Source organism: Populus trichocarpa, chromosome 4 (genome assembly GCF_000002775.5).
Source record: "Populus trichocarpa isolate Nisqually-1 chromosome 4, P.trichocarpa_v4.1, whole genome shotgun sequence".
NCBI classification, from domain to species: Eukaryota; Viridiplantae; Streptophyta; class Magnoliopsida; order Malpighiales; family Salicaceae; genus Populus; species Populus trichocarpa.
Genome location: NC_037288.2, coordinates 19,658,773 through 19,676,950, shown reverse-complemented (window position 1 = coordinate 19,676,950; position 18,178 = coordinate 19,658,773). Strand labels below are relative to the sequence as shown.

The following is an 18,178-nucleotide window of genomic DNA, read 5'->3' as shown; positions in this document are numbered from 1 at the left end:
AATCAAAATAAATTATGTAGTTTAAGTTTCAATCAAATCAATGTTTAAGAATGAACTTGAGAAAAAAAATTAATAATAATAAAAAAAAAACTCGAGTTAATATGTTAAACTCGCGATTTAGATTATGAGATTGAAAAAACTTTATAAAAAATATATTAAAAAAATTATGAAGTTTAATTTTTAATAAATCTAATATTAAATAATGTAATTGAAATTAAAAAATAACATAGATTGAAAATAAAAACCAGGGAGAAAACAAAACAATATTCGAATGAATAATGTTTTGTGAGGAGGGTACAATAAAATTTGTTCATTTTATAGTTTTTTTTCTAGGTAAGTGACATGCGATGCGCCGCAGGCCTACCTATTTTCTCTTATTGTAGTAAAGATATCAAGACAATGCATATATTTTCAAAAAAGGAGAAACAATTCTAAGATTCTAATTATTGAGAGTTTAATAAACTCGGTTAATTTTATAATATGATTAGAAAATAAGATATTGACAATAAATAAAATGAAAAAAACAACAATGATTCAATGCAAAAGATGAATGCTTGCCAATATTAAAATTTTTTATCATTATAATATATTTTTAAAAAAATTGATTCGAGTATGTTGGATCCATCACATAAGTGAATTCTTAAAAGTATATCATTCAAAAGAATCGGACATGATAATTTTTTATCATCCAACTTGAGCAAAAATCAAACCAAACCTATAACCTAGTAGTGAAACCGAGATAATTTCATGAAAAGTAGATTGAATAAAATCACGAATCTTAATTCTCAAACCAATCTAACATTGAAGGGAAAAATAAAATAAAATAAAAAACAATGAAAAAAAAGGTTCGAGTCAAACCTAGTGAATCTACTGAATCCATGATCCGAGACATGATATCGGGATAACTCTATAGCAAGAAAACGTAAAAAAAAAAAAAACATAGAATATAAATCTCCTATGAACCTAATGATGATGGGTGATTTTTTTTTTAAAAAATTAGAAATGATTAAAGCCAACCTCATCCAACTTTCAGAACTTGTGACATGGATCACGAGGTCGGATCACAGCATGTATGGGAAACCCAAAAAAATAACAGCGTAAAATTATCAACCAACCAAAATAATTAAGGATAAACTTGAAACAAAGGATAAAATCAAAAAAAATATAGATTTGAAAAGAATAAGAACCAAACTTGACATAAAATGAAAATAAAATCAAATCATAAGGGATGAAATTAAAAAATAATTTCAATTAATAAAAGGATAAGAAAAACTAAAAATAACAAGGAAAAAAATAAGGACCGAATTTGATATAAAAATCAAATGTTAATGGATGAAATTGGAAAAAAAATATAATTCAATAAAGGATTCAAGACCAAATACATTGCAATTAAAAGAATTATGACCAAATCTGATATAAAATTCAAATGTTAAGGGATAAAATTGAAAAACAAAACTCATTAAATGATTCAAGACCAAATACATTGCAATCAAAAGAATAAAGATCTAATTTGACTCAACAAACAAAAAACTAAACTTCTTCTTCTTTTTTTTTTGGTAATGACCAACACATTTTTGTTAAGAGGGGAGGGAGGAAAGAGAGGGAAGAAAACAAATGTAGCTAGAGCTCAATCAACGGTCTTTTGACAGCACGCACCTTACTATTGTGATAGGTGTGGTGAGGTGCATTAAAGGCCGTCCCATATAACGGTGTTCGAAGTTGTTTAGGTGCTACACACGTCACTTTAAGGGTGCGACAACACCCAAATGCAAGCACACTTTATATATATATATATATATATATATATATATATATATATATATATATATTAAAAGATCCATTTACTCTCTTGATCTCATATAAGTATATATATATATATATATATATAAAAACTCATAACAAATCACTAGTGCACTTGTATCCAAAGTTAAGAAAAATTATCTTTAGAAACATTTAAGTAATTGTACTGTACAAATAGATTAAAAAACTCGAGAAGTCTTCTAACTTAAGAAAAACATTTTTTAAGGGTAATTTAGTAATTATATTATGTATCAAAGATGTAAAAATATTAGCTAACCCTCTCTTTTCTTGTAATTTTTTCCATTAAGGGTAAAATAATAATTTATTATATGAATCTATAGTAAAATATGAGTTCTTGAATCCATGAGTTCTTCTAGGTTTTTTATAATCGTTAATTGTTAATGTTAATAATCAACAACTTGTCTTGTATGCTATGCACTAAAATACAGCTCTCGATCTCAGGCCCAACTTTTTGAAAAAACATAATGTTTCAACCGTAAAAGAAACCTGCAAATGCCATTAATGATTTACGTGATAGATTTGAAGAGGTACGATGTATTATCAATTCATGACTCAGCTTCAAATAATGGAGGCCTATCTTTACAGTGTCGTGATAAAGCGATCAGTACTCTCTGGTTCTGATATACAGCAGTTTACTGTTCATATTTGCTTTCCTGCATGGCATAGCCGCAGTCCCTCGATTCAGAAAAAGCTTGTGATAACTGTTCTGGTGGAAGAAAAATTGGAGTGTTCATCATCATCATCATCGTCATGCCTTTAGGCTGCTGACACAATCGTACACTCGTGCAAGCAGAAAATAGTGGAGAGTAAACTCAAAGTGCAGGGTTCCAGTGTAAAAAGAAGAAAATCAATGTTGCTTGACAGCCTACATATGCATTTACGAGTGAGAAAAACTACTGTATATTTGACTGTAGACATGATTTAGCATGACAGAAAATCTGAAAGGGATGGATACCTTCAAAATCTCTATAAAGGTGGCATATATTCAGTTCTTGCTCAACTTCGAGCATCTATCGTTGTTTTTTTCTTCTTTTGTTTTTCAAGTGTGGCAACGTTGTGCACTCAAAAGAACACTTTGTTGTGGTCCAGCCATGCTAGCTCACAGTCTCTCCTATCTCGAAGCAAGAATAAAATAAACAGCTTCCTTGGGTTATAGCTGGGTTGGTTGGTTTGCTTTGATATATAATTGAAAATGATGGAAGTCGAATATTTTTTGATATTTCATGTGTCTTTTGCCCTGAACAACAATACAGGTCGTCTATTCATCTTTAAATTTTGGATCAAACTTCTGCGACAAGTAGTCCGCTTTGACTCCTCCTTCGTCCACCTCTCTTCCATCCCCCATCTCATAGTCAAGCTGGGCTTCTCTTAATTGTTTGCCAAATGTGGCTTACCATCGATGGGATGCATTTCTCTGTGTTTTCTTCCGCTGGGTTTCTTCCAGAAGAGCATAAAAAAATGGCAACTTTGGTCGATTATAACGACAACAACATCCTTTTCTCAAGACTTTTATACCATGTACGTACCTTTGAGACCAGTATCTTAAAAAATTTATTAATTTTACCAAGCTAATAATATAAAACATATGTCCTTAATATTATTCGAAAAAAAAATATATATATATATCGTAATTCGATTACTAATTGATTTGAAAATAACACTTAATATTGCATTAAGAAAACTTATGGTTTTTCTAGCTCAAGAAAATCCATTAGCATCCACTTTGCTACTAATTTTCCACAGTTAAGTAGCGGTGAAGTGGCGAATGATGATCTGTGCAAAAAGAATTAAGAGCAGCTAATGGTAGAGAATAGATGCCTTCACTCAATTTATGCATAGCAAGTAGTCAATTTATGCATAGTAATTAGTGGTGTTTAATAGTATAATAACCGTTGTTTTTTAAAATGTTTTTTGTTTGAAAATATATTAAAATAATATTTTTTTAAAATTATTTTTAACGTCAACATATTAAAACGATATAAAAATATTAAAAATAATAATTTTAATAATTCTTTTTAAAATTTTTAGAAAACACGATTTCAAACGCATTTTCAAACAAAATCTTAATACCAAGACCAAAGATTCCTGCTAACAAAAAAAAAAAAAAAACAGGCATATCATAAAGATAATATCATTTGATTCTGTTAACGTTCCAATTCTTCATGAAATAATATTCTAGCTTACTCAGGATGGATAATTTCCGAACCCCTAACCAAGAGTTGTTTTAATTTCTAAAACATGATAATTAAATGTGCATGATCGTGAAAATAGATACATTTGGTCTTTAAAAAAAAGTTTTAATATAATAAAATGGGTTTCCAAACACAGTTTCATCTGACCCATTGAATTCGCAGGCCTCAGCATGGTAATCCTCCTAATTCAAGGGACCAGATCTTTTAAATAATTAATTGAAGAACTTGCCTTCTATAATATTAATTAAATTTACCCAAATCCCAACTTGAGACACATAGATATAGATGCTCATCTCACAATCAATCACGTAATATGTATTTATATTCAATTACAGTGAGCATACCGCTGTTCTTAGGCGGCGCATATAATTTATATTCCATCTTTAAAAGTTGATTTTTCTTGGTCTCAATAAATCAATCTCACTGAAATCTTTAGGACGATAATACAAGAGTTATTATCAAAGCTTTAGTGTCTCTGTCTTTTTTCTCCTTTCTATTTTCTCTTTCACACATCTTTTATTATTGTGCCAATCCATTTATGATTCTATCTATCTTCTTTACCTATTGCACTTGGTGCCTAATATATATATATATTAATTAATATGGGTATTTAGGTCAGCTTGCGTGTACCTCGGCTAATTTCACAGGCCCTGAAATTAACGACTATGTAAACCTCCATTGGTCATCATAATAGCAACCACATAACTCAATCTATTTTATTGAGTTATTATTAAAGCTTTAGTGTGTGTGTGTATCTCTCTCTCTTTTCTCCTTTCTATTTTGTCTTTCATACATCTTTTATTATTGTGCCAATCCATTTATGATTCTATTTTTTTTTTATTAACGTTGGTGTCCGGACCATTTTGTACGCACTTCGACTAATCCCACGAGTCCTAAAGTTAACGACTATGTAAGTCTCTAGTGGCCTTAAGGTTTGTGAGACCCGAACTAGTAACCTCTAGAAAACAAACCTAAAATTTAACCTTGATTTTGCATCTATCTTCTTTACCTATTGCATTTGGTGCCTAATTTTTCTTTAATTTATTTACGTGCATGTTGCATCTGTGAATGTCAAGTTGCACATGTCATACCTGAACAACCAGCCAAAATATACCTAGTTTTAGTTTGAGAATACTCACTGTATTTTCTAAAAATTCACAAATATGGAAGGTTACTTAGATTTTAAATACCGGTACTTAATAACTTTTCAAATTTCCCCAACGTATAGATTTGTTTACTGATAATTTGTACTCCCACAAGAGCAATTATTAAACTTGACTTTGCTTAATGAATTGATCTTAGACCTAACTAACTCATTCTTCAACGAGTGTCAATTTTTTTTTGTTTAAAGTCAATTTCACTAGTCAATTGTGACGTGGTCAAAATTTAAATTATTTTTTAATAAAATAATATCGTTTTAATTAATTAAGATAATTTCACACCCAACCAAGAACGGGTTTAATTACAATGAACTTAATTAATGGTATTGGTATTCTGATAAGGTTAAAATGACGATGCCCTTACAAGAAACGAGGAAAAAAACATGACAAAGGATCAAAGTAAAAGAACACAACTCAGCAGCAAACAACAGCTTCTTAAAACAAAACAAAAAGACACCTCTTGTAATAAAAATAAAAATAATAATAACTCATTCACCTCTCCGCTCTATCCATACCAAAAACAAATTCAAGAAAGAAAGAAACAACCACCACCGCCAACACCAGCACTAGAGCTATCATGGGTTGTTGTTCTTCTTCATTTTTATCTGAAACACATCCAGAAAAAGACCATAAAAAAACCCATCAACAACAACCACCTCGCAATCCATCAGGTTCTGCTGTACTTGACCCTGCAACAGGAGTCCCTTCTTTCTGTGAATTCTCTTTCTCTGACCTCAAAACAGCTACCAATAACTTCAGTTCTGATAACATAGTCTCTGAAAGTGGTGAAAAGGCACCTAATCTTGTCTACAAAGGTCGACTTCAAAACAGGAGGTGGATCGCTGTTAAGAAGTTTACTAAGATGGCTTGGCCTGATCCTAAACAGTTTGCGGTATCCATAAAGTTTCTTGCTTTGATTTTTTAGCTTATCAAGTCTTTTTCTTTATATGGTTTCTTGATTTTTATATGGCTTTTGTGAATTGGGTTGTTGTTGTTGTTGTTGTTGTCATAGGAGGAGGCATGGGGGGTGGGGAAGTTGAGGCATAAAAAGCTGGCTAATTTGATAGGGTATTGCTGTGATGGAGATGAGAGGCTGCTTGTTGCTGAGTACATGCCTAATGATACTCTAGCTAAGCATTTATTCCATTGTATGTGTTTGTGTGCTTTTCTTGAATCTCTTATCTGGTTTGACCACTTCTGTTCCATTATTGATTCTTGTTATAGTCTTGTTGTGTTGAACTTGAAGTATAATTATGATTGGTAGTTTGATTGGCATTATTTATTTATGATTGTTTGACTGATGGCGAGGAATTGTTGATTTCTCTCCTTCTTGTTACTTTTCTAGTTTGTTCAAATCTTGAAGTATTGTTCAAGGCTCTGGTAATGTATCCAATAATTCCAATTTTGCTCCTAGTCAATGCTTTATTGAATTAAAATGTTCTCCATATGTTATGATAGCGCTGGGTTTGGTCCTTCTCTTTTTATCGCAGGATTGATTTACTTGATATAGGGTTCATGCCTCTATGGTGCACAGTAAATTCAATTGCATTGTTGTAGTTGTTTATGCTTTATTTCAAATCATCAATAAGTTTATTTTTTGAATGAATAAAGAATTTTATTCCATTAAAAACAAAGAAAGATTTCAATTGGAGTTAAAGTATTTACAAAAGCAACCCAACCCAACTCTAAAAACAAAAACATACTTAATGCCTAGTGTGATGCATCTTTTTTAGATAGTTTTCTGTGCTGACATATCATGGGCTAAACTTGATTCTTCTTCCATTCTTTTCAGGGGAAAATCAAACCATTGAATGGGCAATGCGTTTAAGAGTAGCCCTCTACATTGCTGAAGCCTTAGATTACTGTAGTTCTGAGGGTCGTCCATTATACCATGACTTGAATGCCTATAGGGTTCTCTTTGATGAGGTATTCCCTTTTCTCAGATTCTAAGAACTTACCATGTAGTATCGTGGTTCTTTTGTGTTCATAAATACTATGCATTATGCATTTATTGGAATCTAGGCTGCTTATCAATTCTCTTTAATGGACCTTGTAGGATGGTGATCCACGCCTTTCATGTTTTGGCTTGATGAAAAATAGCAGAGATGGGAAAAGTTACAGTACAAATCTTGCTTACACTCCTCCAGAGTATCTAAGAAATGGTAATTACTGTCAAATTTTTATATTGGCAAGCTTGTTAATTGTTTTCTGACTTGTCTTCTCTTCAAATCGCATTGCCATTTTTTGTCCATGTTTTGGCTTAACACTTCTTGTTGTTGCCATAATTTGAATGTTGTAGGAAGGGTCACACCTGAAAGTGTTATTTACAGCTTTGGTACTGTTCTTCTGGATTTGCTAAGTGGAAAGCATATCCCTCCAAGTCGTGTAAGTGGTGTATGCACATAGCTGGTTGCATTTCATTTCAATCTTGGATGGTTCTGTTATTTATCTGGTTTACGAGCCAACTTCATCCATAATTTCCTATCTAAAGAGTAGCCTTATGAGTTGTAAATACCATGGTTTCTGTTTAATCTAAATGAAATGATTAAAAAAGGGGTATGAAGAATGAGATTTTTTCTAATTCTGAATTTTCTCATAATGAATCTCTATAGTGAATTTGTCTTTCTTGTACGATGCATCTTAGCAAGAATTTACTAAATTCAAGTGCATCCCCTGTATCCTCCAGGTCTACGATAGTCTGCTAACCTTGGGTTTTTGTTGACCTCATTTGTCTAAATATCATGGTTTAGTGCAATATTGAAACCAATTAAACAGCACTTCTCAACTGGTTGTAGCATTATTCACTCAGTCATAAATATTTGAATTAGTATTTCAGTTGAATCAAAGATATCTTGACCATGATCATTTTTGTCTCAAACACAATGTTTGAATTTGATTGAAGGCATATTTTTCATTTTTGTGTAACCTCAGGACAAAGTGACAAGCAGGTTTAGATGTTTTTCAGTAGTCTTATTTTGCATCTATGCTCATCATCTTTCATGATATTCTACAAATAGCATATAGTATATGTTACTATGCATTTTAGCAAAAGCACCAGGCATCCCCAAAAGTTCATCTCGGTTTTGTTGGTTGTTATACGTGGACCGTATGGATACAACATTGATGTTTCTTCAATTTTTGTCATTTTTTGTAAGATATAATCTTGGGTGTTAATTTGATGTTGCCACTGCAGGCTATTGATATGATAAGGGGCAAAAACATCATTCTCTTGATGGATTCACATTTGGAGGGAAACTTTTCTACAGAAGAAGCAACTTTGGTTGTTGGGCTTGCCTCCCAGTGTTTGCAATATGAACCTAGGGAGCGGCCCAGTACGAAGGACCTCGTTACAACACTAGCTCCACTGCAAACAAAACCTGATGTAAGGAAATTCAAGCTACACCATCTATTTTGATTTTACAGCTATCAATTTAAGCTCTTCATTCCTTTAAGAGTGAAATATTTTGAACCGGTCATTGGATGTGGTTATTTACTCTGTCAATTTAACAATGTTTTGGATGTCTTAAGCTTCAAATCACAACTCAAGAGACTTAAAAGTATCTTACACCAATGAGTAAATCACATATTCTGATGTTAAGACACTATATTCTTCTCTCTCCAGAAATAAGTATCTTAATGCCCATTCCTTTTGTTCTTCATATGGGATCATCTCCGCATATTAGTTCATGTCAGGCTGGGAAACTAATTATCATAATTCTTGGCTGTCAGGTTCCATCTTATGTTATGCTCGGAATATCAAAGCATGAGGAAGCCCCAGCAACTCCTCAGCGCCCCCTCTCCCCAATGGGGGAGGCCTGTTCACGGATGGACCTAACAGCAATTCATCAGATCTTGGTTATGACGCACTACAAAGATGACGAGGGAACAAATGAGGTAATTGCTTAAGAAAAGGAAGTCCTATCTATTTCTGTTCTTGAATACGCTGATATGTTTTCTAAAACGTGGCTTGCTTCAGTTATCTTTCCAAGAGTGGACGCAACAGATGAGAGATATGTTGGAATCGAGAAAGCGAGGGGACTTTGCATTCCGCGACAAAGATTTTAAAACTGCCATTGACTGTTATTCCCAGGTATATCTTTGAAAGCTACCCAGTTATTCATTGAATCTTTCAGTCAGTTGGTTATTTCTTGGATGGCTTTATAGTGTGTTTTAATCCTGCCTATTCATTTTATATCCACAGATTCATTGATTGCATGTTTTGTTCATTGAGACAGGAGTTTCAAACACTTTGTTTTCATTTTTGCAAATTAGTCACAGAGCATATCGGTTTTCTCAGAAAATGATATATTATATTAGCTTGGTTTCATGCTTTGTGCAGAAGAGTTGTGCCTAATATGCACAAGCATTAGTTAGACAAATAAGATTTGGAAACAACTTACGTATACATGTTCCCAAAACCTTTTGCTTGGTTTTGCGATGCAGTTCATAGACGTAGGAACCATGGTTTCCCCAACTGTTTTTGCTCGGCGTAGTCTTTGTTATCTCTTGTGTGATCAACCAGATGCCGCTCTTCGAGATGCAATGCAAGCACAATGTGTTTATCCAGATTGGCCTACAGCCTTCTACATGCAGTCAGTTGCCCTTGCTAAACTTGACATGCACAATGATGCCGCGGATATGTTGAATGAAGCTGCTGCATTAGAAGAAAAGAAGCAAAGAGGTGGAAAAGGATCATGAGAAAAAGATATACAACAAAAATAAATAAATATCCCACACCACTACCCATTGTCATTGAGGCTACCCCAAGTTTGTGTAAAATCTGAGCTGGGAATTGAATTTGTTTTTATCAATGTAATGTAGAGAAAAATACAAAACCCTTCTTCATTAATGCATGTATAATTTTTCCCATTTCACGGGGAACCAATTCAGCTAGTATGCTAAAGGTTTCACTATGGCGTCCTGAAGATCTGCATGTTATTTAACGAGCCTGTTTTTTGGTGTTGTTTTAAAACTCATATTGGTCTGACAGGTTAACTCGAGGGGTATGCTAATCTAAGTTAAAGAAAAGAAAAAAAAACTGGCTGACTTGATAAAAAATATAAGTTGACCTGGTGGTTCAGGCGTTGACTCAGCTTGATCCTATTTTGAATTTGTTTTTATTAAAATAATGTTTTCGGCTTTACCTATATTTACGGGCCTGGTCCTTAGCTAGAGGTTTTGTCCGGTCATCTTGTTTAGCCCAAAGCCCAGGAGAGAGAGAGTTGGTGTTGCTAATCAAGCGGCCTAGAAAGACTATAAGAAATGAGAAGTGCATTCTTGGGCTCTCTTGGGCCGCTGAAAGCAAAAGCAACCGACCGTAGGGCAGCCCAGCTAAACTAATTCTGGAAACCTCCTACTGCTGCCTTAGACTAATCTGCTCTAGGCCTGAGTTGCCTATAAGCCCAATATTATAATAACTCCGGCCCATATTGCATTTTCCTCTACTCCTTAAGCGTGGGGTCCCTGTAATGTTTATAGTAATTAAGAAGTAATTTCAATCAAGATCAATTAAATATTTAATTAAAATATTAAAGTGACATGTCGATTGATGACTAGGATGAGTCATTCTTATTCAACGTGTGTGATATATTTACATGAATTAAAATTATTTTTATTTTCAATACCATCATAAATAAATAATATCATAAATAAATACTACCAAGAACATAATAATTAAACTCAGCAAATACAATAAGGATACAATATATATGATAAACATAATAAAATTTTACCAGAAAGTGATAAAATACCACAAATAAAAGACACAGAAATATAAATTAATTTAATTTTAACAAAGCCAAAAAAAAGAAAAGAAATAAACATTTTAATTGCTGAATATAATCAATACAATAAAACCTTACCAAATTTGCAGCAAATATTATTACATTAGTTTTGGCAAATATTATGCCATTTAATATAATATGAATTTGTGGGAGAACAATTACCATTGTTATATATAAATTTGGTTGTAGACCAAATTGTCTAATCACAGTGTATGGATTCATGGCAAAGCATCATAAGCTACACATGGTATGATAGAATCATGGAAACCGTGTTCGGTATAAGAAAAACAAGCACTTCAAATCATTAGCGAAGTATGATTTTCAATGATTATTCAGTTACTGATTGAAGATATTGAGAAAGGAGACTCTAGTTTTGATCATGCATGCGCCTAGAAAAGCGTTCAATGCCCTTCAAGATCTACTTAGCTTGTGGCCAAATCCACAGTTGATGATGAATCTCTTACTCTGCAAATGTGCTCATCATGTTGGGAAATGGTGGCGATACAGGAAACAGTTTTGGAGCACACGAGTGCATGTTGATTTATTAATGTTTAAAATGTTGAAGTTCCTGCAAGTCCTGCTGTGATACAGGAAAACAGGATCCGCATGCATGGCTTCAGCATCTCCTGAGTCTTGCCAAGTCGTAGAAAAATGATGTGGGGCTGCTCAGTGACTGTATTACATTGCTGGATGATTCCATTTTCCTCCTAACAGAGAGACAGCGTTCTCATTTTCTATTTTCTCCCCATGTTCTAGCTATAATGTGACTGTTAAGCAATTTCTTCTAGTGTTTTTTAATCATAGGCTGCACACATTATGTCAATGACTTTATAATTATTACGGGTTAAGAAAGAAATCTCCATTATTTCAAAAGTAAATTTACTATGGTTTGAATGATTCGTTTGGTAATTTCTCTGTGACTAATTTGTACACTGTGATTTACTAAAGAAACTGGGTATATGGCTAATGCAAATTAAGGTAATTAATTATATCGGAAAAGATAAAAAAGAAATGCAACATATAGTGGAAGATTTTCATCATCTGAATTCATTGTATGTCTCCGGAATAATACATGTATATTTCATTAATAATGTACAAGTATGAGTAGATCAAAATTGTTCAGGCTCTAGTGATTTAGGATGTTGAGAAGGGAGACTCTAGTTTTGATCAAATGCCTGAAGAGGCACTCGAGACCTTCTTCGAGATCTTGAATGCACAACTCTAAGTTCTCCAGTTGGCTTTGCACAACCTTGATGTTATCAGATTTGCTTGTCCTGTGTTCTACCAATCCTATCAATGCGGCATCCATTTCAGCAAACTCATTTCTATCAGTTTGATCCGCGGAGGCTACTGTTTTGTGGTGCACCAGCTTGGAGACTAATGACCAACCAACAGACTTCGTCTTTGGTCCGGAGACGAAGAAGAGCAAGGATTCCGTTACATTAAGAGAGGTTGTTTGAGCCTCCTTTAACATGTTAAACATGGTTGTGGTTTCATGGTCTCCATTAAAGGTGGCGAAGGTGCATTTGTTTTGCATAACCTTCAAGGCCTTGTGAATTGCCCTTCTCACTACCTTCCTAGAGGCTAAGTATTTCTTAACCTCATTTGTGAGACCAATTTCACCGTAACCTCTTCTGCGTAAAATGGATTGAAGCTCGTGCATGCATTCTTTTGTTTGCAACAAGGAATCCTTTGCAGTATTACACAAATCCAGGACCTGAAGAGATCCATCCAATAGCTCATCAACCCATTTCTCATTGTTCTCTTGGGCTATGGCTTGTTGGGTGAGTGGTAACAAAAGCACCTTGCTGACACAGTCATGCAAATCCTGAAGTCTACTTAGTTTGCCGCTGAAGGATGATGACGTAGAGGCATCTTCAGAAGCCCTCAATCTGCACAAATGCTCATCAAGTTGGGTGATGATTGGGTTTTCTCTAGAGGGCAAACTGTTGGAGCGAGCATGGAAGCTGTTTTTGTGGTTAGAAGAAGCAGCCATATTTTCCTTCCTCAATGGGGAGAGACTAAAGCAGGTGAATGTGAATTGTCAGTCTTGCAATTTGCCTTCCTTTGCGTCTGAAGTACTGCCTTTATAAAGACGAGGAATCTCACTAACATTATTTCGATTCAATCCATATCAGCTATGTTTGTCAATGTCTCCTCCCCCACCACATCTCCAACTCACAAGACAACCACTATAGCCCATTAACAGAAGACAAGGTATAGTACTAATCTAATTATCGCACACGAGCAGCATCGATTCCACTTTCCTTGATAGAAGTGGCCTGGAGACATCTGCACGAGTGAACTTGTTTTGCAAATCAAATGATCATATAAAAATTCAGGTGAACGTGCAAGTCGTTTATAAAATTCTTAAATCACAGGTCTGATTGTCGCTCAACAGGCAGGCAAGATCCGCATAAATGATTTGGTGATGCCTCTCTGCTACACTAGAATTTAGATATTACTGCAGGTGATTATTTTTGGTTCGGTTCGGTTTTTATAAAAAAAAAATAATCAAACTAATTTTTTTTTTTTAAAAACTGAAACCGAACCGAAACCGGTTCAAACCGACCAGTTTCAGCTCGGTTTTTTAAGATAAAAACCGGTTTGGCTCGGTTTTTTCGGGTTGACTTGGTTTTTTCGGTTTCGGGCTTATAAAACCGAAACTGAACTGAACCGGTCGGTTTTTTCAAAATTTTAATCGGTTTAATCGGTTTTTTTTATAGTTCGATTTTTTTGGTTATTTTTTTTCCGGTTTTCTCAGTTTAATCGGTTTTTCAGTTTTTTTGCTCAAGCCTAACTGTAAGGCCAGTAATTACCTATTGCAATAAATTTTGCCCAAACATATTAGAAATAATTTATATTGATATATATAGTCCAAACATGGACTCATATGTTCAGAAATACTTCATCTCTTTAATAGATTATTACTCATGATACACATATCTTTACTTGCTTTATAACAAGAACACAGTATTTGATGCCTTTAAGATTTTTAAAACTGAAGTAGAGAAACAATGTGAGAAACAAATTAAGATTATGAGATTAGATAGAAGTGGAGAATATTATGGTAGATATATAAAGGATGGACAAGCACTTGGTTTGTTCACAAAGTTTCTTCAAGAAAATAGGACAGTTACCCAATACACTATGCTTGGTTTACCATACCAGAATGATGTAGTAGAAAGAAGAAACTAAACATTATTGAACATGGTACAAAGTATGCTTAACAACTCCAATCTACCTAAATCCTTATGGAATAAAACACTAAAAACAACACTGTACATATTAAATTGAGTTCCAACCAAGGTTGTTCTAAAAACACCATTTGAGTTATTAAAAGGCTGGAAACCAAATTTGCGACTTGTGCATGTTTGGGGATGCCTGTCTGAAGTAAAAATTTATAATCCACAAGAAAAGAAGCTAGACCCAAGAACTATTAGTGAGTATTTCATTTGATATGCTAAAAGGTCCAAAGGGTACCTATCTTATTGTCCATCTCACAACACTAAAATTATGGAATCAAGAATTGCAAAGTTTCTTGAAAATGACTTCATCAATGAGAGCGATCAAATCATGAACATAGTTTCTAAAAAGGATCATTCAGAATCACAACCTTCCACATCCAGTGATAGATTGGTTATTGTTTGTAACATCCCTTAATTACAAACTGGTGTTGAACGATCAATCGTTGAAGTTCCATAAGCTGTTAACAACATTCCTAATAGATTAGGTAGTTCAAGCATTACCAAGAACTTCTGAACAACCAGTTGAGCCAAATACTTCTTAAGAAGATGATGATACAACATTGATAAAATCTACTATAACAAAGATATCAACAATTCTTAATAATTATGTTGTATATCTACAAGAATCTAACTATAATATTGGAGCTGAAAACTATCCTAAATCATTTTCACAGGCCATAAGTTGCAAAGAATTGGAATTATGGTACAATGCCATGAAATAAGAGATGAATTCTATGAAAAGTAACAAAGTTTTGGATCTTGTTGAGTTGTTTAATAATGCAAGAGCCATTGGATATAAATGGGTTTTTAAGACAAAGATAGACTTATTAGGCAACATTGAAAGATACAAGATAAGACTCATTGTTAAATAATTCACTCAAAAGGAAAGAATCGATTACACAAAGATTTTTTCCACTATATCTAAAAAAGATTCTTTACGTATTATTTTGGCATTAATAGCATATTTTGATTTGGAAATGCAACAAATGGATGTGAAAACCACATTTCTCAATGGAGATCTAGAGGATGAGGTTTACGTGAAATAACCTGAAGGATTCTTCTCTAGTGATGGTGATCATTTGGTCTGCAAGCTCAAGAAATTCATATACGGTTTAAAACAAGCATCCCAATAATGGTACTTTAAATTCCATGATGTAGTTTCTTCATTTGGATTTGTAGAAAACATCATGAATCAATGTATATACCAGAAAGTCAATAGGAGTAAGAATTGTTTTCTTGTTTTATATGTGGATGATATTCTACTTGCAACCAATGATAAGGGTTTGTTGCATGGGTGAAACAATTTCTCTCTAATTTTTTTGGCATGAAGGATATAAGTGAGACATCTTATATCATTGACATTAAGATCTATAGAGATAGATTTAAAGTCATTTTAGGTCTATCTCAAGAAACCTATATGAATAAAGTTTTAGAGAGATTTCAAATGAAAGATTGTTCATCAGTGTAACTCCCATTGTAAAGGGTGATATGTTCAATTTGAACCAATACTGAAAAATGATATTGAAAAGGAACAAATGAAGAACATTCCATATGCATCTGCTGTAGGAAGCCTAATGTATACTTAGGTTTGTACAAAGCTTGACATTGCATTTGTTGTGGGAATGTTGGGATGATATCAGAGTAATTTAGGTATAGACCACTAAAGAGCTGTAAAGAAAGTAATGAGGTACTTTCAAGGGACCAAAGACTACGTGCTTATGTCTAGGCAAACAAATAATCTAGAAGCAATTGGCTGCTTAAATTCAGATTTTGCTGGCTGTATTGTTTCACGCAAATCAACATAAAAAAATTATGTTAAATGTATGGACCAAGTGAGAGAATTTTAAAATTATCTTTTTCCATATTAATGTGGGATTTAGTTTTTTCAAGAACTTTAATATTTGGTCCAATAAAGTTAACTTCCCTATTAATATTTTCTAAATTAATGGCTTCTGAATTATATTAATAGGAGTTTAGTGAGCCCCTTGTTATATAAATACAGATTTTTGATCTCTAAGTTCACACTGAAATACAAACTTTTATATACATAAATACACCATTAAATTTGAGCATGTCAGAGTTTACTAAAACTTTTAAAAAAATTCCGTGAGTGTTTTTCATCAATAATAAGAGATATATTTTGATTTATTTATTTTTCCATATCAGATCTAAATAAATATTGTTTTACGAACATGTTTAGATATATCAGGTTTAATATTTTGTTACCAAGGGAGTGAGAATTATAAGTGTTGAAGGATGGATGTTGTGAAAAACTAAGAGGAAACACATCTTAAGGGACACGTGTATAGTTTGATATTAAGTTTGTGAACTAGTATAAAAAAATATTCACAAGTATACAAAGCATGATTTTCAAAGATTTTTCAGGCTACTAAATGAAAATGTTGAGAAAGGAGGCTCTAGTTTTGATCATGCGCCTGTAGAGGCCTTCAATTCCATTTTCAAGATCTTCAATGCACAACTCCAAGCTGCTTAGCTTCTTTTGCACATTCATCATCTTATCTGTTGTGCAACTGATAAGAGATTCCAATGCAGCATCAGCCATTGCAAATTCATTCACATTTTTTTCTTCTTCCTCGCATGCTATTCTTTGGTGGTGTATCAACTTGGAAACCAATGACCACCCGCTTTTCTTTGCTTGTGACTTTGGTTCAGAAATGAATGACAGCAATGATTCGAACACGGCGAGACTGATGGACTCAACCTCTCTTAACATGCCAATCCTGGTAACAATCTCAGGGTCTTCACTAGAGAAGGTGCACTTGTTTTCAATGCCCTTCAAGTTCTTCAAGGCCTTTTTTATTTTCTTCTTTACTACTTTCCTGGATGCTATATATTTCCTGATCTCGCTATCATGACCTCCTTGTCTTCTGCGAATAACCGATTGAAGCTCGCGGATGTATTCTTTTGATTGCAACAGTGCATCTTTGGCAGAGTTGCACACGTCCAAGAGCCTGAGAGATCCATCTAGGATCTCATCAGTACATTTCTGATTGTGTTCTCCTGCTAATCCTTGTTGTGTAAGTGGCAGCTGTAGGAATTTATCAACAGAATCATACACATCCTGAAGGCTACTTAGTTTGTGGCCTATCGATGATGAAAATGATGTAGAGGTAGCCTGTGAATCTCTTACTCGGCTAATATGCTCATCAAATTCTGAAATAATTGGGTGTGGTCTAGAGGGTAGACTGTTGGATCGAGCATGGAAGCTGGTTTTGGGACAGATTGGAGAGACAACCATTTTTCTTTCTCAGAGAAGAGGTGATCTGATGATTGAAAATATTGGTTCAACTCAATGTGGTTTCCATCTGTTGGCATCTACTGAATATATATTGGGGTGAGGAGACATGAGGAATCCCATCCTCTTCAACTATTAATGGCGGTAACATGTTTCTGAAAAATGGCATCCCCGATGTCCACGCAATGTCTCTTGCCCACTAATTCAGCATTCCATGAACATATAATTATTTGCAGTTTTAAATCACAGCTCTCTTGAATTGAATACTAGTATACATCTGCAACACACGAGTGGTGATTTATTAATGCATACAATGCTGATGGTCCTGAAATCTCTGTTGAGAAACACGAAGACAAGATCCGCATCCTTGGCTTCAGTATCTCTCGCCAAATTGTAGCATAGCGATAACAGCTGCAGTTTAGATAATATTGCTGGATGATTCCGTTTCCCCCCTAACTGAATGACAGGCATCTGGTTTTTTATATCTTCCCATATAAACAGACTTGAGTTTATCATGTGATGGCCATTGGTGCTCAATGATTAAGTTGCAACATTGTTTAGGAGCCGAGACAGGAAATTTTATATTACAAGAACCAACTTTTTAATGAATCTACCTTGTTTCAGCTGTAATCAATACGTAATGAAGGAAAGCTAAATTGTTGCCGATATTATTGCTATTTGTTATGTAAATTAGGTGCTTGGATTATGATTGTAGATA

The 18,178-nt window shown here is 33.8% G+C and overlaps 3 protein-coding genes across 3 annotated transcripts; 1 reads left to right on the top strand and 2 right to left on the bottom strand.

Moving 5' to 3' along the window:
- Nucleotides 1–5,585: 5,585 nt before the first annotated feature.
- Nucleotides 5,586–10,058, top strand: LOC7470440 (serine/threonine-protein kinase BSK1). The gene is made up of 9 exons (XM_002306187.4): nt 5,586–6,065; nt 6,186–6,321; nt 6,966–7,099; nt 7,230–7,335; nt 7,473–7,558; nt 8,367–8,555; nt 8,903–9,067; nt 9,150–9,263; nt 9,617–10,058. Exons 1-9 carry the CDS (start codon nt 5,751–5,753, stop codon nt 9,869–9,871), a joined length of 1,500 nt encoding a protein of 499 aa, XP_002306223.1. The 5' UTR covers nt 5,586–5,750; the 3' UTR covers nt 9,872–10,058.
- Nucleotides 10,059–11,977: 1,919 nt separating this feature from the next.
- Nucleotides 11,978–13,365, bottom strand: LOC7470439 (uncharacterized). The gene has a single exon (XM_002305515.4). The coding sequence runs from the start codon at nt 12,950–12,952 to the stop codon at nt 12,083–12,085; it is 870 nt and encodes a 289-aa protein (XP_002305551.1). The 5' UTR covers nt 12,953–13,365; the 3' UTR covers nt 11,978–12,082.
- Nucleotides 13,366–16,513: 3,148 nt separating this feature from the next.
- LOC112326050 (uncharacterized) lies at nt 16,514–17,881 on the bottom strand. Its single transcript, XM_024593285.2, has one exon. The coding sequence runs from the start codon at nt 17,461–17,463 to the stop codon at nt 16,594–16,596; it is 870 nt and encodes a 289-aa protein (XP_024449053.1). The 5' UTR covers nt 17,464–17,881; the 3' UTR covers nt 16,514–16,593.
- Nucleotides 17,882–18,178: the final 297 nt, after the last annotated feature.